Consider the following 26,073-nt stretch of genomic DNA (forward strand, 5'->3'; position numbering starts at 1 on the left):
GCGGCGATGACGGAGGATAGCGGATCAACTGAGGTTTTAGCTGTTGGAGATTCGGGCACTGTTGATTTGGTCGGCATAAACGGCCCGGATTAGTTAGTCTCCCCCGGTTGTCATATCACCCCGACAAGGGAACCGGGTGACGACCCTAATAAAATAATAGGAAATTTTGAATTTAATTGTCAGCCGCTCATATGAATTAAGTTCGGATTCAAGTAGGAGATAGCTGTGGCACATTTCTAACAAAATCGGTATGTTCTTTTGGATCTAAATCAATATGTGTGTTTGACCTTCTTTGGGAAAATTTTAATTAATCGTGTGTATCGGAAGCCTAATACAAGAGTCAATTGGATTGCTTGTCATGTCAGAATTCAGGCCTGCCAAATATTTTGTCAAATTTCATCCTCAGTCAGATATGGAGGGAGGGGAATGCTTGGATTTAAGATATGCCAGATATTTTTATAGCACTTATGTTTTTGGTTTTAAAAAATAGATTTTACATTGCAAGGCTATTGTTTAGCTATGTTTTGTTTTATATTTATAAAAACAGAATAACGATAATTCACTGGCACTATAGATGAAAACTTCAACTCACTCAAAACTCGAACTCCATATTGTTGAAAAAAAAACGCACAATTAAGTCGAGATATCTGAATCGCCTCACCTTCTCGCCCATAGTTGCTGGTCTCACACATCCCAGTAGGATTTTGAGGGGCCACAATCAAATTCCAATATCCACATAACTTCCATCTCCAAGCTAAGCAATATCACCACGTGAGAGTAGTTTTTCACATTGTCTACCACCAAACTCGGTGCATGCAGTAATAAATGTACATGATTTGGTTCATCAGATAACAGCTTGAATTGATATGACCTGAAAAGATGTTTACATCATCATACAAGCTTCGTTACTGCAATGTATGGAACGCCATGTAAACTTTGATCTGCACTTATCGAGAGCCTGAGATTTTTATGCATGAGTAGATACAAGAATGAACATCTCTTTGAGATTGATGAACATGAAATGCCACATTGCAGTAACACCTTGAGTACATAAACATTTCTTCTGAATCTGGAGAGATGAGATTATTAAAGGGTGCACCCAATTATGCTGACGACTCCAGAAGGCATACTAAAATTGATTTAATCCATCTGGAGCTGGAGTCAAGCTTTGCGATCGAACTCTATCAATTATTTTCTGCCTTCCTGATAGATCTTCTTCGTAACCAACAACCTACAGACAAAAGTAAGGTTTATGAAATATGGATAACCACTTTTGAAAAAGGAAAACAAGGATGGACAAATTCCAGACCTGTGACTCTGTTTGTGTCTCACTGAAAACATCATAGGTACTGTGACTTCTTTCTTGACAGGAAGAGTCAGGGGCAGTTACTTCTTTCGGGGTCCTGCAGCAAATGCAGTCACAACAGGTACAAAGAGTAAAATAAATGTCCCTTGCTATCAAATTCTTTTTAATATCATTATCAAGGATGGCAAGCTTGATGAATAATTAAAGCATGGAACCGTAAATCCAGAAAACAAGGAACCTCAAAGGGTAAGAGGAAACATCAGTTGAACAATATGGCAAACAAGATTTCTAGACAGTGCACTAAGGTTTATTACATTCTCCATCAGGCAAAAGACAAAAAGGGATGTTTCAGAATATATATATATATATATATATATATATATATATATATATATATATATATATATATATATATATATATATACACACACACACACACACACACACACAATGTGATATAAGTACAAATTGTTGCTGGAATTATGTTCAATAATAAAGCTACTTCCAGCTGTGGCACCAGCAAACAGTGCAAAAAATAAAGATGTAAAATCACATGCAAACCACCATTAATACAGGAAGATTCTGTAACAAAAAATGAAGTTAAATGCTCATAACTTTCATTTGCTTGAATTATTTTAATCCAAAACAAGAAATGAAATATCAAACAATTTTTGCTGAGACTCCACTACTCCACCATTTTCTGCAAGTTTAATGATATAAAACCACCAATTCAACTGTGCACAGGCAATTGTCCCTCACTATCCGAGTTATTCCCCGGCTCAACAGGCTTTCTCTCTACTTCCTTTGTTCTTGTGCAATGTTTATCATCAAACATAACATCACATAGAGATGAATATGACAGTGATTTTGAGAGATGAACTAAATCTGACGTTGAAAGGGTTTTGTCAAATCTGCTATACATGGCACCAGATGATTCCTCCATTAAAATACAAAACAGGCATACTTGCACTCTTATGCTCAAATTATCTCAATGTTTCAGCTCTCCAAATGTTGCTTTTGCTATGTGCCAATTTCGGGGCATGTTCTAACATAACAAAATCATTTTTAAATATAAATGTCTGCTTGTTACATAACAATTTAAAGCATTTTATGGATGCCGAAAGAAAAAATGTAACTTACCTGCTTGTCCAATGTTTTGAAATACCAAAAGTGGAGCTTGAATTTTCATTTTCTTGACGAAGTATAGAATGATCAGATGAAAAAATCTGCAGCTACATAGTTAAGTACAAAATGTCTCGTATGAGAGCTTAGTCCCCTCGATGCAGATTGAAAAAAGGATACAGTTTGATCACAACCAGATTGCGGAGGTGACTTGATATCCTGGATCTTAAGTGAGGAAAAAATGGATGAATTCAATCCATAATGCAAATATTTTTGGAACAAAATATGCCAAATCATTACCTTAGATGACTGAGCTAATAGGTCCTCTATGGCATCTGCAACATCAGGAACAGCATCAGGACCCACCTGATCTTCCGGTACTTTCGTTTTCTTGGATGCATCACCATTGCTGTCACATTCTGACAATCTTGACCTTTTCCCTAAGGCACTAACATATTCTTCTTGACAATGGCCTTGGTACAATAATCATGCAAGACTTCAGACAATAATCGTGCAAGATTTCAGACAATATAGAGACAATAATAAAGGGCTAAATCTGCTATTTGAATGAACCATTCACCTGTTTTTCTTGTTGTGTTCACATTTAACTCCTGAAATTCACTCGGCAACTGAGATGGAACGCATCCATAAATCATACAAGCTGCCTGTGTAGGATATTGACTCACTGTGCATATGCCTGCTTCTCTATCCTCAGCAGTAACTGGTTTAGGCCGAAATGGATCAACAGCAACCATCATATTCTAAAAAACAAAGAAAAATTCAACAGAAGAAATAATTTTATAGACTAGATTGTTATGTACTGCTAAAATGCACACCTCAAGAAGTGAAGAGAAAAACCTGAGAAACACACTCATTAATCCACTCAGCAGTAATGGGCTGAATTCCCCACTTACAAGCAGCCTCATATTTTGGACCACTGGTGAACTTACATAACAAGTGGGTGACCTTTTTAGTTAACTTTTCAGTAAACTTAGCTCCCAAAGTGAAGCATAAGTTTCTTAACAAAAGCCTCTCTTTCTCTTCATACTGCGAGACACAGAATCTAAGGCTTTCAAATCCAGGTAACGGAATGCTGCAGCACAATGGCGAGTAGATAACGTGGCTTCCAACATCTTGTATGCAGACCTCCTATAACAATATCCCTCCACAAACCATTATTCTAAATTAGTGGCACTTAAGCAAAAGAGGCATGTGTATTAAGCAAAAACAATAGAATAAAAGAATAGAATTAGAAAAGCTAGCTCACTAATATACGAAGTTGATTTGGGAGGAGACTTAACTTGCTAACTGACCCATTTGCTAACTAATACACAAAGTTAGGCAAATAGGTCAGTTGGGATCCATGAACAAAAGGAAGAGTATTATAAACTAATTCCATTCTCTTAGTCATGTCATACACCCTGTTTTTCCACACATGGCAGTCTGCTCTCACCAAGTTTTTTGCATGCATTTCACTTTGTTCACAAGCATAGAAAATGCAAGTACTGGTACCAGGGACTTGGAGAGGTTGTGGTTTCCAACTCCCCAAAGTGTAGCCACATGATCTGGAAATTCCTATTTTATGATTCCTGGGAGATAATCTCTCCAGTCCAAGGTCCAAAATGAGGCATGCCAGAGCCTCATTGAAGATTCCTATTGTAATTCCATTGTTGGTAGTGTCCAGAAATCACTGAAGATTTTTGACGTTCATGTCTAGGTAGCTATGCTGTATAAATTGCCCAAAAAATTAAAGAAAAATTTAATAACTTCATTCGCTTGAGGCATGTTAGAGCAAGCCATTACCACCAGGTAGATTTAAACTTAATCAATGATGAACTAGACATCATAAGCAGAATGCACTTAAGCAGACAAAAGTAGCAGCTATAAGTATATCCTATATGTTTCATGAATAATACAAGGGGAATAAGATGCTTACCTCTAAACAAGAGCGTATCCACTGAGTTGAAACGACAGTAGTCTGAGAAGCACCAGCAGGAACATGTAAGAGACCATGACGCTCAATGATAAAATTTGCATTCATCTTATGATGATCGTCTACCATCATTCCTCCACCTTCCCCAACCCATTCAATTACTTGAGCCCTCTGATCAAAATTAGAAAACACCAGCTAAATTTAGAAGATGAGCAATTTTTAGAGGACTCTACAAAAGTAACAACCACATCCAAGCACCAAATAGAACAACAAATTTAATGCTGATTAGAGCAATAAAATACAGGCCATTAATATCTCAACTAACAAAAATAACCCCATAAATGAGGACATACAAAGAGGGGATGTCCAAGTTTCAAGCCAAGCAATGCTTCTAGGAAAGCAATTTATTCTTATCACAAGAAATAGTCAATCTATCCGGTCTAAGTAATCCTATAAGAATCTACTCAGCATTAATCAAGAGCTAAGTTTTGCAAAGATGCTACTGACCCGGTCTTCAGGAAATGAATTTGAGAAACAGAAAGTTTTCCCCTTGAAAGTATCTGTTGATCTTCTACTTGGGAAATCCATGGTGCTAGTAGCTTTAAGTTTCTGGCCTCCCTGAGTCAAACTGTTTTCTGCTCGATATTGCTTTAATTTTTCAGTTGTAGTTGCTAATCCTGAAATGTTGCTTGCATTTACATCACCTTTGACTCTCTTTTCCCTGCAATTTTTCTCTGAAAACAACTCTTCTCCAAACTTCTTATCCTCTGATACATGGACCACTGTCGAACAAGGAGTGCCAGCAAAGTGTTTTACCTTCCTGGTGGAATCTGCAGATGACTCAACAATGAAGCATGAAGAAGCTGTAACCACGAAAACATTACTATTAGTAACCCACTAGTGTCTTATTTAAAAGCTTCTGCAGAGCAGATAAGATTTGAGCGGACAAGTGAAGCCAACACCTTTTGAAAAGAGTAGTTCAGATGCTAGGTGCCTTGTGGATACAGCAAGTTCCTTCTTTGCCTGATCACACTCTTCCAGCCAGGTAGCTTTTACCACATTGATAACACCCCAAACAGCCAAACGTCTTACCTCTTTCTTTTCACTACAGAATAAATAAACTAATGTGAGGAGCATGAATAAGTTCATTAGCTTTAGCTTTCTAGTATAAGCACAAAATATAGAAGTCAAGTTTTAAGACGATCCAATGAGGTACTATAAGAAACATACGATTCTGAAGGTTCACCAATTATAATGTGGGTCAGCTTTTCATTAAGTATCATATGCCGAGTGCCTCCACCATTACGTATCATAGTAACAAGTCTATTCAGTTTCACTTCCTCAAAACCCACAAGAAGAATTCTGCAATTTGACAAGTAAAGATCATTATCATCCGATTCAGAGTCCTCAGCAACATGAGAGTTCAACATCTTTTCATCTTTCAGCTGTACAGCTGCTGAATCCGTTCCCTCATTTTTCAGCTTAGTAGCATCTGAAAATGAAGATGATATGTTCTGTGATGAAGTAGCTTCTAGGTCCTCAACCATTAAAGGTGAGACGGTTTGTGATGTTGCATTGCTATGCTCATGGCACCGTTGTTCCTTCTGAAAGCTTCTTGCATCACTGCATGAAAAAGAATTTACCTGAACAGGATGCAATCCTTCATCTAGACAAGCTACACAAAGCAAAAGGAAAAATATAATAAGATACAATAAATGTTTTAATTTTATAATAAGGACACATCATGGTGCTATGGTGTCAAAGAAAGTTGCATCATAGTCCTCAGCAGCTGTACCTTTTACAGCAACAGATTGGTCAACCCATCTGCGAGTAACAATATGAATATGACCCCATCTTCGTGCAACCACATACTTGTCCCCTTCAGGAGCGTATGTACTGTCAAGGATCTAACTTCAAACAACTAAATGAATTACCAAAGAAGGCACTAAGAACATTCTCTGTGTATCCTATCATATCATATACATATGTTACGGATAGATTAAATATGCTAATGTCATGAGGCACCACATAGATTTTGCAGAATCCATACATCAGACAGAATTTGGAAAATGGTAGTGACTTGACCGATCTACTAGGATTAAACAGGATCTTTATAAATGGCTGATCTTTCTGTAGAATCCAGTGCACAAACAAGCATGACATGTAACAAAAACATGCATCATATTCAGGATTGACCAGATTAGTTACCATAAGTAATCCATTTGAGTTACTGTGACAAACATATAAAGAAACTACACTTAGCGAGTTCACATTTTGCTAAAGGACTTCAAAAAAATTAGCAATTCATCCTGGGGGCGGAAAAAAATCATCATGCACAGAGTATACAGGATATATCTGAAACCAGATGAGTGCACTTTTTGGTAAGATCAGCTGAATAGCAGCCACCATTTTGTAAAATCAACTTTTCCAGCTCCTTTCTCTCATCTGAAAAGATGAACAACATATAATTTAATTATTTTCATAGTGAATACAAACGAACAATTGGCAGAAAAAAGAGGAAGGTCAAGATGACACAACAGCTCGCTACAATAACTGCTTTTGTGCTCTACGGTTGCAACATAGAAATATAATATTCATTTCCTTCGGCACCTCTTGGTAACCATCACTTGCTATGATGTCGCTATTACCAAGACAATTAGTTGCTAGAGTAGTAGGTTAAGTCATCTTATATGCGCCTACCTGCAGAAATTCTTGTGACGCAGATAGTCAAGCCAGTGAAAGGAAGAATCCTGTAAGCCTCTTGTGGCACAACACGATGCTCAGTCCAGCATTGTCTTAACCAGCTCATACCGACAATAGGCTTCTTAAGGATATTTAAGGCCCACTAAATCATATTCAAATCAAAAGGTCCATTAAACGAGGCAACAGCTAAATTCAGATGCTGCAAAAATATGGAACCAAGAACCAAAAAACAAACAAGAACAGCCAAGATTAATGACATAATGGTTTTTGTAATTAACAAGATATAAGAGCTAATTTACAAAATGAGAACAGATACAGTAACCAATAAATCAGTGAGTCATGATGCTTGACCAGAATTACCTTACAGTCATTGCCATTATACAATTTCATGAATCAATTTAAAATTCTGAAGCTTAGGCCTAACATTAACATTAAGAGTAATAATAAAAAAGAACCATTAAGAGTGATAATACAACTCTTGCGGTTGCTAATCACCAATCTAACTCATGGTAGATATCTACTACAGGCAGGGCCAAGTTTAACATAAGCTGTATGTATACATGCAAAGAGAAGTCATATGTTGCACATAATCAGATTTAGGTTTATCAAAAAACACTTAATCTTAAACTTTTCCAAATTTTACTTACATTTTCACTTCTAGAAGAAAGACAATATATAGCATCATGTGATTCCTTTCTTCATCCAAGATGGAAACTTGTTAAAGATATGAAACAGAAATCAACAAAGAATATATATATTATGTTACTCATTATAATTATTGTCCTATGTACAGCTTCTCAAGAGCTTCCATCTAATTAACATAAAACATGGGTAATCGCAACAAATGACCACAAAAGGACATGAAAGGAAATCAATATCCAGTTAATAAGAAAAGGAATTAGGTCAAGGTAAGAAATGAAAAACTAAGCATTTGCATTACAACACAATATCCATCATAATCACCTTCCTTTTTGTGAAATTTTTGGTGTGGAACATTTTAATGCCAAAAGCACAAATAACTTGTAGATTACTTAATACCAACAAAGAGAATCATGAACACAGTCCATGGATATAGAAATACTCATTCGTATTAACCAAGCATACCGACCTTGAGCAATATGGAGAAAAGGCAAAGCCAATTAATTCAATCCAATACCAAGGAACCATTAAGATATGGCTCCTAAACAAGTGCACAAATGACAGTGATATTCATAAAGAACTGCAAGGCCTGTTGATAATAAAGGTAAGCAAGTAAATTGAAATCTTCAGCAAAGACAAATTTAGTGCCAAATAGGCAACAGATGAAGCAATGAGAAAAATATTTAAATTCATGAAACCAGAACAAAATCCTAAAATATTGCTCCATGATTGCTCAAGCATACTTTATACTTAGCAGCCAAGACATTCTTTACGATGAAAAAATTAACATCCTGGGATGTTTTGGTCTGCAGTACACCTCCCATAGCAGTTACAAGTCGTTCGATATGAACCTGAAAAAACAGTTCATTAGATATGATGTTAGAGAATATGTATAGACTTTCTTGGAAAAAGATAGTATGATGTCAAAATTGGGAATATGAAAAACAAATTAGTTTGAAGAAAATAATATTAATTTTTTTTCAGCAATATGACCTTGGTTATGTCTTTGCCAATGCAATCACCAGTACACAAAATCATGCAAGATCTTTTACAAATTTACCACCATACATCAGTTATACAGAAAGCTACATGCAGGATCATTCAGATAGATGCATTGGTTTACTGCAAGGATAAGATTAAAGAATTTCTGACTATTTCTTAAAAGTTTCCATCATGGTCCTCTGAAAAGACACTATATAATAAGTGTAGATCCTTTCAATCAACATTAATCATGTCATAAAGTTTCACTGTGCAAATGAACACTGAATGATTCATTATTTTGTTTCAAAGAAGTGATGGTGATAAAGGAGATGAATTTTTAAGTTAAAGTGACACATGTCACAAGAAAATTGTAATCATAAAGAGCACATACACACACAAACAAAGAAAGAGAACAAGCAAAGAAAACAAAGGAAAGAAATTCCACTAATTATCCACACTTGGTTAAAAAGAAATCTTAAAAAGAGATGGTTGCAAGGAAACCCATTGCAGCTGAGGTACTCCAGGGATCATGTTACCTTTTCATCCTTATCGAATCCAGATGCCAGAACTTTAACCCCATCCATAGCGAGGCAACAGGTGTAACCTTGTTTAGGCAGACTCCTATGTTCTTTGGCACAGGATAAGATGCATTGTGGTCCTGTCAGGTAGATCAAAATAACAGCAAGGTCAAAATTCTAATGTAAGAAAAGTTAGGTTGAATCTGCAAATTAACAATAATAGGCAATAAGCATTTCTAGTCTGAATGTGAATTGCATAAAACAATGCAATTATGCGGCTTTAGGTCCAATTTGATGCCTTCCATCTTATTAAGAATCAATCAAGGTATGCAACCATGCTTGACTGATGCTTGTATCTTCGATAGTTGCATTGGCCTATTAAGTAACCGAGAAGGTGTTAGGTTTTGGACAACACCTTTCGTTATCCTTGGCAGAAACACCTGAACTTCGAGAGCAATTGCACATTGACAGGGAAAAGTAATACAATATCCTGATCCAGAGAGTGGTTGCCAGTAGCAGCCTGATCCAAGAATAGGGCGGCAATTCAAAAGGTTCACATTAAGAGTCTGTATCCAAATGTCTCAACTCTCAATTTTCTAGGACGAAATCAAGGTTCACAAAGCAATCGACATGAAGGGAATAAACCTTAATATAAGTTTTCTAAGATGCACTTCCATCTGTCTAACTATGCTATCAGATTGACTGATTGATTGATTCACGATCAAACCTTGATCATATCATGTGATGTTTAATCATCAGCATCTAGTTATAGTGTAGTCAGAATATGCTAACACATCAACAACCACATAAATAGCAACGGAAGACACTGGTTCTCTGAATTTGGAGCGCCAACTCTCTTCAACCTCCATTTCTTCATAAAATCAATCTAGATCATCTAGTACCTTTACAATGGAGTAACAATTACTTTGAAGAGTTTGGTGCAGTAGTCACTACAAAGGTTATCAAAACAAGACAAACTGAACCTATGTGCTTCATGAAACTAGGACACATCCAAACCTAGAAAATTATTCTCACTAACTCTAGCTTGAGGCTTTAAGCATTCTTCAAAGGGCAACATATGTGGAAACCTCTCTAAAAGCCTAATGTGCTCTAAACACAATAATATTTTCCCCAAACCTTCTTTCTGCACTCGGTTCAAGAATGCCCTGCACCAAATAAATTACTTCTACGCAAAAAGTTAAAGAAAAAAAATATTGCAAGCAGTTCCTGTTTTTCTGGTCATGCCTCCAATTTCAGGATCTTATTCGAAAGTCTTTGTTTCAAAAATCAACAATTTCTCAACAACTTAAAATCACCGGACTCTGTAAGACAATAACGAAAAAGGAAAACTAAATGCAAAAAAGTTTCCAGAATTTCAAGCAAAATGCCCTATTTTTCTTGCTTAGGAAAGAATTCAACTATCATCTACACATTGAGCTTACAGAATAACACTCCATCATGATTAATTCACCAAAGGAGGAGATAACATCCGAGAAGTTCACCCAAAGCACGAAATAAGTGCGAAAGTGAAAATATTTTCGAAAGAAAATAAGGAGGGAGAGAAGCACCGAGCAGTTTGCAACCCTTGGCGCGGAGGTCCGCGAACTTCTCCTGCAAGGAGTAGATAAGCCAATCAGAACATACCGATTAGGTCACCGGGAGGAGAAATTTTAAGGGGTGGGCTGGAAAGAGGAGGACAAGAGACGGACGTGGTCAGGGGAGGCGATGACGTGGTAGTCGTTGGGGCCGGAGCAGGAGGGGTCGCAGCAGAGGAAGACGGTAGCGCCGTTGAGCTTGAGGGCGTCGTGGAGGGCGTCGAACACCTCCGGAGGGACGAGACTGCGCGAGAGGAACACGTTCGCGCCGGCGAACGTCATTCCCTTCCATACCGTCGCCATCTCCGCCGCCTCCTCTCGCTTCCTCTTCTGCCCATCAACTGATGAGGCCTTTTATTACGGAAAAACCCCTTTCTCATTCCATTTTGTACATTGGTGAGAAGCACGCGGGAACTCATTTGGGATTTAATGTGTCGTCGATCGAACGAAACAACCAATTAATTCCGCTAAGTTTAAAATATATAATATATATTTTACGTACATATACACCTTCAAAGTTTAAAGTTATAATTATCATAAATCAATTGCTAGCTATTACTTTATTTTATATTAATATACTTTAAAACTCATTATGATGCTACAAATATTAGGATTTTTATATTTTATATTTTTATGATTTTTTTTATTCTTTTATATACCACAAAGATAAATTTATATTGATATGATCAATTTTGATCGTCACAATAGCATGCAAAATTGATCCGTCCATTTTCAGAATCTTGTTGTGTTAAGAAGAGAAAAAAAAAATTCAACTAATCATGAAAAAAATTATTTAAAAATATAAAATATTCATTTTTATATAAAAATCTTTACATTTTTTTAAAATATATATACATATATCATTTCCTAATATTTACAAGAGAGTATATAAAAATGGTCCAAAAATAAATAATAGAGGTGGTGGGAGCGGATTCAATTTAGGATTTTCAAATAGATTGTCAAAGAATCCAAAGTTTTTCCTGTTCAAATATGAATGATATTGGATCCAATTCTGGTCGAATCCAATAGAATTCAAATCCGATAAGTTGCGGATCTATGGCTAGCGAGATTACTATTTTTTGACGCCATTAGCGGATCCATAATTAGTAAACACTTGACATTTATATTCGCAATATATTGTTGGAAGTGACCAATATAAGTATTGGTCCTTTAAAATATATGGATTACATTGATTTTTCTTGTTGGCTTTTAGTAAAATATATGAATAAAAACAACCGACCTATAAATTTGATTGAAATATTAACTAAAATTGAGTCAATCATCAGTTTCGGGACATAATTAAAATCTGACCCAATTTTATTGACACAAATTTCTTTTTTAATTGGATGATTTTTCTAAAACTGTTTCTTTTTCAATTTTTTTTCAAAAGTCGTCTTCATTTTAATTTTTTTCCAAATAGTATCGCCTAATTCAGATAACACCCATATTGAACTGGTCCAAGTGGACAGAAAAACATTATAAATGAATCATTCATATACATAAAATGCTATAAAAATGAACTAAAAACATTATAAATGAAACAGTTTTCACATTCTTGTCATTTATTCCACCTCAAATCATGGCAATAAATGTAATATGACATAATTTGCACTGATATATTTCATAAAGTCATAAAAATTTATTTATAGTGTCTTGAAACATCGTCATATTATTTTCGTCAATATACAGAAAATATTATAGTATGAATAGAAAAATATTATAAATGGATCATTTTCCAAATTCTTGTCATTCATTCCACTCTATATTATGTATGTCAACGGATACAATATGATATAATTTACACTCATATATTTAATGTTAGGATCAAAAGCCCTAATAGGAAAAGTGAATTAGTGCAGCGAAAAACTTAAGATTAAACGAAATACAATTGAAGAAAAGTAACGGAGACAATTTACAATTAAGATAGAAAGTAGAATGTAAATACAAACCGAGATTTAGAGTGATCACCTACATCTGTATTTAATACATGTAATATAAATTTATTTAAGGTATTTCGAAATGTCATTATTGTGTTTTCATTAATATACATAAAACGTTATAAAGTGAATAAAAAATATTATAAATGGGTCATTCAATAAAAGTTTTTGTCATACATCCTACTTCAAACATCATATGCAATAGGACATAATGCGAAATGACCCACTTCAAATTTGCACTCCATATCATGTCATTCATTCCGCTCCATTTCTAAATTAAATTAATATAAATTATGTCCTAATTTATTTATTGGTATGATGTAAAATTAAATGAATGAAAATAATTTAATAAATAACCCTTTTAGAGTATTTTTATATTCACATTACAGTGTTTTCTGTATAGGAAATAAAACACTAATGATGTTCTAAAATAATATAAATGATTTTTTAAAAATACATTAGTGTAAATTATGTCATATTGTATTTGTTTACATGATATAAAGTGTAATAAACAACAAGAATATAGAAAATAACCCATTTATAATATTTTTATATTTATTTTATTATTTTTTAATATATAAACAAAAGTACTATAATGATGTTTCAAAATACCATAAATATTTTTTTATAACTTGTATGGAATATATTGGAGTAAATTATGTCTTATTGATGTGATATGAAGTGAAATGAATGACAAACATTTTAAAAATAACTCATCTATAGTAATTTTATTTGTTCACTTTACAATGATTCATGAATTTTATATTTTGATGATAAAATCAATTGATGAGTTTACTATCTAATCTATGTTCTAAGTGATACAGGACTAACTCGATTAGAAAAGGTAAATCAATTAAAGCATGAGGAATCGTATGTTGGGTCAGAGTGAAATATATTAGGAGATTAGACATCGAGCTCAAGGATCGATCGACGTACCGATAGAAAAACTTCGTGCCATGAGTTCGGGCATCGAGTTGAAGGATCATACATTGTGCCAATGAGATCAAAAGTTGTGGGAGTTAACATGCCAATTGGGCAATACGTCAAAGGAGAAGACGATACGTCGAAGGATCGGACGAAACATCGGGTAAACTGATGACATATAGTACAATATAGGATTCATGCTTGTAATCGTGTGTCTAGATTGAGTTAGTTTAGATCTAATTGAGTCAGTTTTATGGTACAACTATACCAACTCAATTAAGGCTAATTGGGCCTGAGTTGGGGTTGTTTTATGCTAAGTGGAATACTCGTTCGATCATCCATTAAGGGCCAGGCGGTGGGACCGCCAAACTGGGCAGTGGTACCGCCTAGACACAGTCTCCCAAACTGTGTCAAGCGATAGTACCACCAACCTGGGTAGTGGTACCACCCAGACATAATCTTCTATACTATGTTAAGTGGTAGTATTGCCTAGTGTGAGACTGATAGGGAGTGTTACCGCCAAATATCAGGCTGGCAGGTGGTGGTATCGCCAGTATCCCAAAACCCTGGGGATTTAAATTTTGGCTCTAATTTTTGAAGCCATTTGGGGTCTATAAATATCTCATAAATTTTTACTTGGAACACATATGAAAGTAGAACAAAAGCTTTGTGATTTTAATGTTGTAATCTCTTAAAGTGTAGAGTCTCTCCTCCTAGAGCTTAGTGATAGTCCTAAGGGAGGTGTGTGAAATAACACTTATAAAAGAGGGGTGTAAAAGTTCTCTCCTGAGCTTGCAAAAAGAAGAAAGAGTTGTAATAGTAGTTGATCTTCGCTCATTAAAAGAAGATTAGTAGTGAAAGTCGATGGCCTCGAGTGAAGAGAAATCGAGAGTGGACATAGGTCGGGATAATCGAACCACTATAAAATCTGGTTTGCATTTTTGTTCTGCTTTTTATTCTCATATTATAAACTGGTTTACTTGCTTACTACTCTTACTACGTTTATGAATGTGCACTCGAAGTCAAACTCATTTTCAATATCAGTTTTCATCGAACAAGAATTTTCGAACTAATGTTTCTTATGAAAGCACTAATTCACCCCTCGGTACCGATTTTGGTCTTAATAGTTGGTATCAGAGTCAAGATTTTTCTCATTTGTTTTAACACCCAAGAGAAATGACTTTTACTAGCATTCAAGAGGGTATTTCTGTTATTCATCCTCCTATGTTTTATGGGATGGACTACACATATTGGATAACTCGAATGAGAGTTTTCTTACTTTCTATATATTTCAATTTATGAAATATTGTTGAAAGTAATTTTCAAATATCTTCCAAACCAATGAATTAATGAAATGATTTGGAGAAGACTTTTTCTTTCAATGCTAAAGCTATAAACACTCAATTTGTTCTTTGAACAAAAATGAGTTTAATCATATTTTTTTATACAAAACTACACATGAAATTTAGTACACACTAGAAGTAACTCATGAAAGCACAAATAGAGTTAAAGAGTCTAAAATAAATATTTTGATGTATGATTTTAAATTGTTTTAAATGAAGCCAAGCGAAACTATTGTTGATATGTACACTTGTTTTACGGATATCATTAATAGTTTAAAAGCTCTTGACAAATGAATCTTGAGCTTGTTAATAAAGTTTTACAATCTCTTTCTAAAAATTAGGATTCGAAAGTAACTACAATACAAGAGGCAAAGGACTTAAACAAGTTTTCACTTGAAGAATTTATCGGGTTTTAATTGAACATGATAAACATGAAAACTACCTTCCAAAGAATATGAAGGATTTGATACTTCGAATAACAGAAGACCACTCAAGCGAAAGCCCAAGTGATGATGACCTTGAACTCCTCGTAATAAAATTAAAAAAGCTCATAAAACAAGAATCAAAAAATAAAATTGAACTTAAAAATGACACAACAACTTGCTATAAATCGAAGAAGCTACCAAAGAAGAACAAAACATTTAATACGACATGGAACGAATTAAGTACATCCAAAGATAAGGAGTAAACCAACAAAGATGAGGTGGCGAACTACGCCTTAATGGCTTTTGACGATGAGGTAAATGACTTAATCAAATCTCATTTATCTTACAATGAATTGCTCGATGCTTTTCATGATTTATTTGATAAATGTAAACTAGTTAGTAAAAATTATAAGTTGTTAAAAAAGGATCATACTTATCTTGCTAATGAATTTAAAAAATTAAAAATGATCATGATAATTGCATGTTAACTCCTTGCACTAAGTGTAAAGAGTTAGACTTACTTAAAAAGAAAATTTTGTTATTACAACAAATATTAGATAAATTTAAAATTAGAAGCAAATCTTTAAACATGATTCTTACCAATAAGAGTCATATTCGTAGAAAAGAAGAAATCGACTTTATGAGTAACGCTTAACAAAAGCCAACCACTTTTGTTATAGGACCCACATTACATGTTTTTCTTTAAAATAAATATAATTTTTATGGTAGAGATGGTCATTTTGCATATAAATGTTCATTTAAAAGATATGACTTGCATAAATTGGTTTGGGTTCTTAAATGAACCATAAATGACCTTATGCCAAAAATCAAGATGGATAAATCTAATCATGAGGGACCCAAAGCTAAATTGGTATCTAGAATAAACCCACCTTTTTTTGTAGGAATATCCACAATCAAAAGCTAGAAGCAAAAATAAAATTTTGATAGCGGATACTCAAGACTTATGACCGGAGATCCAATAGACTTTACAAAGCTCACTAGCCAAAACAAAATAATTATTGAAAATATTTTCTGTTTAATGAAATCATGTTTGATGATTTAATGATTTACTTATATATGATGATTTGAAGTAATGATGATTTTTATGATTTATTGTTTATTGATCTTGATGATTTTTTTGATGAAATTTACTTTTTTGATTTTAAACGATGATGCATGTTTTTATTTGGTATAAAAAACAGAGGCATGCTTGTATGAAATAAAAAGGGAATACATTTTTTTTAAAATTTCTTTATCTTATCAATTTTTCAAAAAGAGATTACTGAATTGATTTATGTTATTTTTTATGAATATCTTGAACTATGAAAATGATTTTAATTATTTGAATTTGAATAAATTTTTATCCAAAATCATGATCTTGATTCCTCGATAATTATAACTTGAGATTTTTATGAATTAAGATCATTTATTATGATTCTTCTTTTCACTATTTGATTTATCCAAATGAATCATAATTTTTCTTTTGATTTTTTGATATTTAATTCATAACTTGAAAGTTGTTTTAGTACTCGCTTGTATTCATGAAGTATATATTCCTCATCATAAATTAATCTTTCTTAATATCTTTCATATAATAGTTTGAATATTGATATAAAGGGAAAAAATTATAATATTATATTATCCCTTTCTTTTTTATAATGACAAAGGGGAAGAAAAGTTGCTAACTTGCACATTATAAAGAAAAAAAAAAAAAGTTGTTATCTCAAGAGAAGCAAAAATTTTGCTTAATTTCACATTCTCAAAAGTGTTATATTACCCATCTCTCAAAAACTTGCTAGTTGCATTTCTCTTGTTTGTTGATGATAAAAGGGGAGAAGGTATGATGATAATCATGTATGGTATAATGAAATTTTATTATGCATAATGGTTTGGATGCAATAACTTATGATATAAGTATTGATATGATGTATTGCATATAATTCATGATTGAAATTATGACATGTTGATAGGGGGAGTTTAGTTTAAACTTCGTCATCAATTGGTTGTCATCATAAAAAAGGGGGAGATTATTGAATCTTAGATTTTGATGATGAAATCAATTGATGAGTTTATGATATAATTTGTGTTTTGAGTGATGTAAGATTAACTTTGATTACAAAAAGTAAATCAATTAAAGCGGGAGGAATCAAACGTTGGGCCGGAGTGAAATATGTTAGAAGATTGAACGTCGAGCTGGAGGATCGGTCGATGTACTAATAGAAAAACTTTGTGCCATGAGTTCGGGCATCGGGTTGAAGGATCAAACATTGCGCCATTGAGATCAGAAGTTACGGGAGTCAACATGCCGATTAGGCAATACGCCGAAGGAGAGGACGATGCGCCGAACGATCGAACGAAGCACCGGATGAACTAATGGCATGTTCGATAATATGGAATTTATGCTTGTAATCAATGTGTCTAGATCAAGTTAGTTTATGTCTAATTGAGTTGGTTTTGAAGTATAACCATACCAACTCAATTAGGGGCCAATTGGGCCTGAGTTGGGTTGTTTTAGACCAAGTGGAAGACTCATTTGGTCACCAATTAAGGGTCAGGCGGTGGCACCACTAGATTGGGTGGTGGTACTACCCAGTGTCAGACTAACATGTGATGGTATCTCCAGTACCCCAAAAACCCGAGGATTTAAATTTTAGCACCAATTTTTGAAGTCATTTAGGGTTTATAAATATCTCATAAGTTCTTGCTTGGAACACACATAAAAATAGAATAAAAACTCTATAATTCCGAGGTTGTAATCGCTTAAAGTGTAGAGTCCCTCCTCTCGGAGCTTAATGATAGTCTTAAGGGAGGTGTAAGAAGGAACACTTATAAAAGAGGGGTGTAAAAGTTCTCTCTTGAGCATGTGAAAAGGAAAAAGAGTTATAAGGGTAGTTGATCTTCGTGCGTTATTTTTTATTCACTTTCTAGTATTTTCTATGTATGAACGATGTTTTTCTATTCACTTAGATTAATACACTGTATGGGTCAATCCGTAGTGTTACAAACGGTCATTATACACTTGCAATACCTTCGTCAATAGATTGTTTGTCATTTTTGTTTGTTTATACATATGCCTAGCAATGTGTTTTATCTTATTTTTATATATTTTTACTTAAAAACTATGAGTAAGAATAGTTTGCTAAAGTGATCACTCACCCAAATGGTTCAAACTACCCTAGGATGACCCAATTTTCACATGTCATGGTTTGTTTTCTACAAGTTATTATGCGAAGTAAAATGTTACCCATCTCAACACCCTATAACCTCCCGAGTGACATAAGGTTGGATAGGGGTTTGGAGTAGTATTAAGCATTGATTGAATTCACAAGTTCACACATTAAGCCTATGGGGACTTACTAATGTGCCCAACACTTGGTGAGCAGTCATTTGCAAACTTACGACTATTTATTTGCTATATAAAATGCTTATATTCTATTTTCTCTCTTTTCATTCTTACATACTAAGTGTCTACTAAATTACTTGTAAAGTTGTCCTCTTCATGATATGTCGAGACTTGTTCATCGCTCATTTTTTAGTTAATCAATTTTCTCTTTTATAGGTCCTTTAGAATCTGAGTGAGGTTACAACTAGGTTGACCATTTGTGGATAGATAACATGAGCATGCCACATGACCTAGGAAATTCTAGCTAGATCCATGATATTATGATATCAGAGTGGACAAACAGTTTGAGTAAACAACAAAGTTCATAATTTCGCCATGGTGAAGCACCGTGATGAATAGAACAAGACGAGACAAGCCAAACTATTCCCTTAATCAATTGCAAATGGGCTACAAGTGTAAACTCACTTAAGAGGGGCATGACAATGAAAATGATGAATGAGAAGTTGGTTATTCTCTACGAGTAAATGAAAACATAATCTGGAGTGCCAAGCAATGAAAGAAGCCATAAGGAGAGGCTTATACTTACGGAAGTCTACCTTAACATTCTTAAAACAAGTTTAGAGGAACTTTACTAGGGCTAATAAAAGCTTCTTGAGGTAGAAAACTGGCAAGAGGAGGTGGAATATTAGATCGACAAAGTTGAGTTTTGAGTATATCAATTGATGGAAGACACTAATGACTCCATGCAATACCAACATGAAGTTGAGGTGAAACTTAGTTAGGGTTATGTTACTCACAAGAGCTCTTAATGTGAGAGGGAGCAACACCCATGTTGCTCCATCACAAAACTTAAGGGTACTTGAGTCACACTACTATAGGGGTGCCAGGGATGCGAAGGATTTTGATAATTTTTTGTTCGACATGGAATAGTACTTCTAAGCTATGAGGCCTGATTCTAAAGAAATTAAAGTTTCGATAGTATCTATATACCAGCATGAGGATATAAAATTTTAGTGGCAAACATATTAGGAAGAGATCAAATAAGGTCAATATCAAGTGAACACATAGGAGGACATAAAGTAAGAGTTGAAAATACAGTTCCTACTTGAGAACATGGAGTTTGTTATAAAAAGGAAGTTGGAATAACTTTGCCAAAGTACTTCTATTCAATATTATATAAAGTAGTTTTCATCACTAATACTAGATATACAAGACATGTCCGAGAATGACTAGCTATTCAGTTTTCTTGATGGTCTAAAGTCATGGGAACAGTATGAACTACATCAAAGAAATATTACCGATATGATCAGGGCAATAGCAGTTATGGAAAGGCTCACTGACTCTATTTCCTTAAATGACTTGGATGAACAATCTTTGAAAAATCACTCATCTAAGTATACCCAAGAGAAGAAGTCCACAAGTAAACCAAAAAAAAAAAGTTCTCACAAAGGGGCAAGTTCAAAAGACAAGACCCCAAAATCTGGCAAATGCTTCTTGTACGAAGGACCATACATAGTGGAGGGAGTACCCACAAATGCATGCACTAAATGTATTGACAACATCAATCTATCTGAAATCTAGCAACGATGATGAGGATTCACAAGGACCCTAGATGAGAGTAATACGTTTATTGAATATATTACGAGATCATATTGGGGAGAACATGAAGACAAAGCAATAAAAAGCATAGAGTAGCAAGCTGATATACGTGGATATCGAGCTAAATGATCGAATGAAAGCAGTGGTAGATATGGGTTCTACCCATAATTTCTTTGCCAACTTAGAAGCAAAGAGACTTAGGTTGAACTTAGAGAAGAGCCCAAGTCAGATAAAAGTAGTGAACTCGGAAGCTAAGCATATCTCCAAACTGGCAAAGGAGGTCCCCATCAAGATCAAGATGTGGAGTAGAAGCATAAACATGATGGTGGCGCTGATGGATAACTTCTAAGTGATCCTCGAAATGGAGTCCATGTACATAACGAAGTTGATGCCAATGTCATTCCTAAAATCCCTATGTTTGATGAGAGGTGATGACCCCTACATGGTTCTAGTTTCTCGAGGAGGAACCAAGGACCCATAACAAATATTTACTTTACAACCGAAGAATTAACTTTCATGGTCGTAGTAAAACTACAACCACTTAATATAAAGCCCACTATGAACTTGTTGTGGTAGTGGATGTTGTTGAATCTCGTATTTTGATGATGAAACTACTTGATATATGTTTATGATTTAATCTGCGTTTTGAGTAACGCAGGATGCTTCGATCAGGATGAGACAACTAAAACAGGAAAATCATGTTGTGCCGAAGGAACATGTCAGAAGATTGGACGTCGGGCCGGTGGATCGGTCGACGTATCGATAGAAGGCTTCGGGCCGTGGACTTGAGCATCGGGCCAAAAAGAGCGGGTATTATGCCAAGGATATCAGAGTTGCGGAGTCAACTTGCCGATTGGGCAATAGGCTGCAGGAGAGGACGATGCGCCGAAGAATCGGACGAAGCGTCGAGGGACCAATGACATGCCGGAAAACTTGGTTAATTGCTTAGGATTAATTGTCTCGATCGAAGTTTTGTTTTAAGTGTGCAGGATTAACTACGATGGAAGAAAGACATGCAATAGGAGTTGCGTCGGAGTCAAGACAATGATCACGTTGGGAGTTCGAGAGTTCGACGGAAGTTCGGACAGTCGTCGGAGGTTCTGCGGGAACAAATCCGAGAAGTCCATAAGCTTGCCAAAGAAGCTCGTCGGAACTCGCCAAGTGGATTGTCGCAAGTCCAGGAGTTTGCCGGAAGTCCGCAGGAGCATCACCGAGGGTTCATCGGATGATCGACGGAAGTTCGCCGGAAGAAGCGATTGACGCACCGGAGCAAGTTGCAGTAAATATCTTAGGAAAAATCATAGTTAGCACATTGATTAAGTTGGAAATGGGAGTTGATCCCATTAACTTAATCTTGGGGCAATTGGGCCCCTGAAAAACCCAAATTGGGCCGAATGGATCAACCCATTCGGACCCTGATTTCTGCCAGGCGGTTGAACCGCCCAAGGCAGGAGGTTGCACCGCCTGGCCTCAGTCTCCGAGCGAGACTGGGAGGTGCAACCACTCTAGCCAGGCGGTGGCATCGCTTGGGGCTCAGTCTCCGAGCGAGACTGGGCGGTGCAACCTCCCCTGACAGGAGGTGGCACCGCCTGAGCTCAATCTTCGAGCTCTGCCAAGCGGTGCAACCGCCTGAGCTCGGTCTTCAAGCTCTGTCAGGAGGTGCAACCGCCCCTGACAGGAGGTAGCACCGCCCAGAGGCTCAGTCTTCGAGCTCTGCCAGGCGGTGCAACCGCTCCAGTCAGGAGGTGCAACCGCCTGATCCCGAAATTCCGGGAATTGACAGTTTTGAGCTCCAAATTTGAACTGGGTTGGGGCCTATAAATATCCCACCGATTCAGCACTGAAAGGGTATAAACTTACACCGAAATCTTGATCCTTTTCTGTGATTCTTATAGCTCAAAATTATTGTAAAGGCCAAAAGTTCTTCTCCCTCTGTTATTCCAAGTTCTGAGTTGTAAAGAGAGGAGAGAAACTTCTGTAAGGGTTGTCTCCTAAGCCCGTCAAAAGGAGTGAAACTGTAAAAGGGTGGTTGGCCTTCGCCTATTGAAGGAAGGCCTCTAGTTAACGTCGGTGACCTCGTCGGTGGAGGAAGCCTAAAGTGGAGTAGGTCAAGATTAACCGAACCACTCTAAATCTCGGTTTGCATTTACTTTGAGCATCTTATCTTTACTGCAAACCTCCTCAATAGTTTACTACCTTCTGTGTTTTTACGAACGTGTTTCAAAGTTCAATGCTTTCCGAATCGGGATTTAAAAACGCAAATCAGTTTTATCGTACGAACGTCGTATTTCAGTTTACGCTTACGTTCTGATTTACATTATAACTGCAAACTACCTTTATATCTTTGCTTTAACTGCATCTCTCCTTATCTCAAGTTAAAGTGGTTTACAAACCAGCTTTTATATGGAAATCGCTTTTATCGTACGAACGTCGTATTTCAGTTTGCGCTTATATTCTGATTTCCATCATAACTGCAAACTGCGTTCATATCTTTGCTGCATTTCTCCTAGTCAAAAGTTGAAGTGATTTACGAATCGGCTTTCTTACCAAAATCACTTCTGTCGAACGAAAGTAGTTTTCGATTTTAATCGTAGAAGGTTTTTCCGCTGCACTAATTCACCCCCCCCTCTTAGTGCTCTTGATCCTAACAATTGGTATCAGAGCCCGGTATTTCTCATTTCGGATTTACACCCGAGAGAAATAGCTCTTCATGGCTTTCAAGAGGGCTTATCGGTTTTTCGTCCACCGTTGTTTAACGGATTGGACTACACTTATTGGAAAACTCGAATGATAGTTTTCTTAATTTCTATGAATTTGGATTTATGGAATATCATTGAAAATAATTTTCAACTTCCCTCTAAACCGATGAACGAATGGTCGGATTTGGAGAAGAAGTATTTTTCTTTAAACACAAAGGCTATGAATGCCTTATTTTACGCTTTGGACAAAAATGAGTTTAATCGGATTTCTACATGCGAAACAGCTTTTGATATTTGGCGAACACTTGAAATCACACACGAGGGAACTAGTAGAGTCAAAGACTCGAAAGTTAATATTTTATTGCATGATTTTGAGCTTTTTCGAATGCAACCAAGCGAGACTATAGGCGACATGTACACCCGTTTCACGGATGTTGTCAATAGTTTAAGAGCTCTTGGAAAATGTTTTTCGGATTTTGAACTCATAAACAAGATTTTGCATTCTCTTTCTAAGAAGTGGGATTCAAAAGTAACTGCAATACAAGAAGCTACAAACCTAAACAACTTACCACTTGAAGAACTAATTGGTTCGTTGATGACATATGAAATTGTGCACAATGCACATGATGAACATGATGAACAAAGTCACCTTCCAAAGAACAGGAAGGATTTGGAACTCCGGACAAATGAATACCACTTGAGCAATGACTCAAGTGATGAGGATAATGATGAACTTGAACTTCGAACACTAAATTTTAACAAGTTTATTAAACAAAAATCTAAAATAGACAATGAACTTGAACGAAGGAAGAGGTCAAAGAAGAGGAAGGCAACCAAGGATGAATCAAGAACTTCCAAAGGTGAAACGGCAAATTGGGCTTCGACGGGCTTCGACTACAAGGTAAGTAACTCAACTCTCTTGAATTATTTTGAAATTACTTGATGCTCTCATGATGTATTTTCTTTTTAGTTTAGAATTAATGTTTTAAAAAAAATATTATGATCATGCTAGTAATTTCGAAAATGATAATATTGCATATTTTATGATAGACAAACAAAATGATTTTGATTGAAAATATGAAATCATTGTTAACAAGTAATAATGTGTATCATGGTGATGTCCATTGTTATTTTTCGATTTTGAGTATATCAAATCATGTTTAATTTGAAGTTATGATTAATGAGTATATATTTTTGAAATTATGTATGATGATTCTTGATAATTATGGATTATCGATTTTCATGATAATAACAGTGGCTTTAAAAATTAATGCATGTTTTCATTTGACATAAATGAAAAGGCATGCTAACATGAAATCGATCACTTAAGATGAAACACTTAAAAAAGGGGGAAAAATATATTATCAATGAAATCATGAATCTATTTATGTTATAAATTTTGTAAGCCATAAAATTGATTTTGATGATTTAAATTTGAAATGAGTTTTATCAAAATCATGATCATGATTTGTCAAATTGAATGAATTGAAAATGAATGATGATTTTTCTCTTGAATGATTGTGACCTATATTCTTTGTATTCATGATATGATTTTTATGCAATTCTTTGTATTCATGAAAGGTTTATCTCATCACCCAATTATTTTCTTCTTGATATTCCTTATGTGATGATATGAATACATGAAATATTCATTAATTTATTTTGATGTATACAAATGAAAAGTTATGATCATGCATGGTAGGATATAATTTAACAAAATTGAAACCATAATGATATGAAACATTTATGATTTGCAATGATGCACGCAATACTTGAGCTTTTTAATTATGATGTGATGTATTGTATATGATGTGAATCATGATTTAAAATGCTATGAGTTGTTGCTAAAATGAAGTGATAAATACTTAAAAAATATTGATTTAATGTTCGGTATCATGAACACTTTATTATCATACATGAAAATAGTGATAAATACTTTGAAAATAAATGTTTGTATCATGTTAGATGGTTTAACATATTGTGCATGATAAGCTATAAAGATGATTGAAACAATGATTGATATAATAGGAATGACGATTTGGAATCATATAATAATGAGTTTATATGTTTTAAAAATATATATGATGATAATGATGCATGCAATGATGAAATATTCATGATAAAATAATTGTTTTGACATTCAAGACTTGAATTTTCATCAATGCTATTTACCTTTGTCATAATCTAGAAATTAACGTAAAGGGTCTTCCCTTCTTTTTGACAATGACAAAGGGGGAGCAAAACATGCTTGAAAGCTAATTTGCTAGCTCATATAATTCAAAAAAAAAAAGGAGAAAGAAAATAATTACACTTCTCAAAAGAAAAGGAATTGCTATCTTGAACATCACCAAGAAGTGCTATCTTACAAATCTCAAGATGCACAAATACAAACATGCAAAATTTGTAATTTTGCACATCATTAAAATTTATGATGCTTTGGTGATTATGCATGTTCTAAAATGTTATAAGATTCACTAGCTTGCATGATGTAGAACTTGCTATATTGAACATCACCAAGGAATGATATCTTGCAGAAGCAAAAAGTTAACTTGCACATGTAGCAAAACTTATATTTCAAGAAGCAAGAGTTGCTTTCTTGAACATCTCAAAATTACTAGCTTGCGTGTCTCAAAATTGTAAACTTGCCATCATACTACCATAATGATGAGCATGCCTTATCTTCATAATTGTATTTGAAAAACTATGGCAAAAATACGTCCTAATGATTGAACGTGTTAAAATTATTTTTTGAACCTTCTTGATTGAATGATCAAATCACTTGATTGGCATAATGATTTTACACAATTACATGTTGGAAATTATGTGCTTGAATACAAAACTTCCATGATAACAAGCATGCTTTACCTTCATGATTGTAATTGAATATCTATAGCAAAACCTTGTCCGAATGTAAGAAAGAGTCAAATTTCATTTTCGGATTCTCTTGATCCTAACATATCAAGTTTACTCTCTTCCGAACTTAACAAGCATATGTCATATCAAGTT

General features: G+C 34.9%; 1 protein-coding gene across 4 annotated transcripts; it reads right to left on the minus strand.

Annotated features, from left to right (window-relative positions):
• Positions 1-795: 795 nt before the first annotated feature.
• Positions 796-11,168, minus strand: LOC135676762 (uncharacterized). Of its 4 annotated transcripts, none has more exons than XM_065188279.1 (18): positions 10,912-11,168; positions 10,771-10,813; positions 9,221-9,342; positions 8,447-8,554; positions 7,062-7,206; positions 6,715-6,806; positions 6,157-6,250; positions 5,592-6,036; positions 5,324-5,466; positions 4,869-5,224; positions 4,365-4,532; positions 3,287-3,577; positions 3,009-3,189; positions 2,729-2,901; positions 2,609-2,653; positions 2,447-2,538; positions 1,310-1,403; positions 797-1,231 (listed from the first exon to the last, which is right to left on the minus strand). In XM_065188279.1, exons 1-18 carry the CDS (start codon positions 11,098-11,100, stop codon positions 1,130-1,132), a joined length of 2,883 nt encoding a protein of 960 aa, XP_065044351.1. In that variant the 5' UTR covers positions 11,101-11,168; the 3' UTR covers positions 797-1,129. The 4 variants fall into 4 exon arrangements, with proteins under 4 accessions (XP_065044354.1, XP_065044351.1, XP_065044352.1 ...); XM_065188280.1 differs by having other exon boundaries at positions 800-1,231; positions 2,447-2,532; XM_065188282.1 differs by lacking the exons at positions 8,447-8,554; positions 9,221-9,342; positions 10,771-10,813; positions 10,912-11,168 and adding an exon at positions 8,173-8,421 and having other exon boundaries at positions 796-1,231.
• Between the last annotated feature and the right edge of the window lie 14,905 nt (positions 11,169-26,073).

Source organism: Musa acuminata, chromosome BXJ1-6, assembly GCF_036884655.1.
Source record: "Musa acuminata AAA Group cultivar baxijiao chromosome BXJ1-6, Cavendish_Baxijiao_AAA, whole genome shotgun sequence".
Lineage (NCBI taxonomy): Eukaryota > Viridiplantae > Streptophyta > Magnoliopsida > Zingiberales > Musaceae > Musa > Musa acuminata.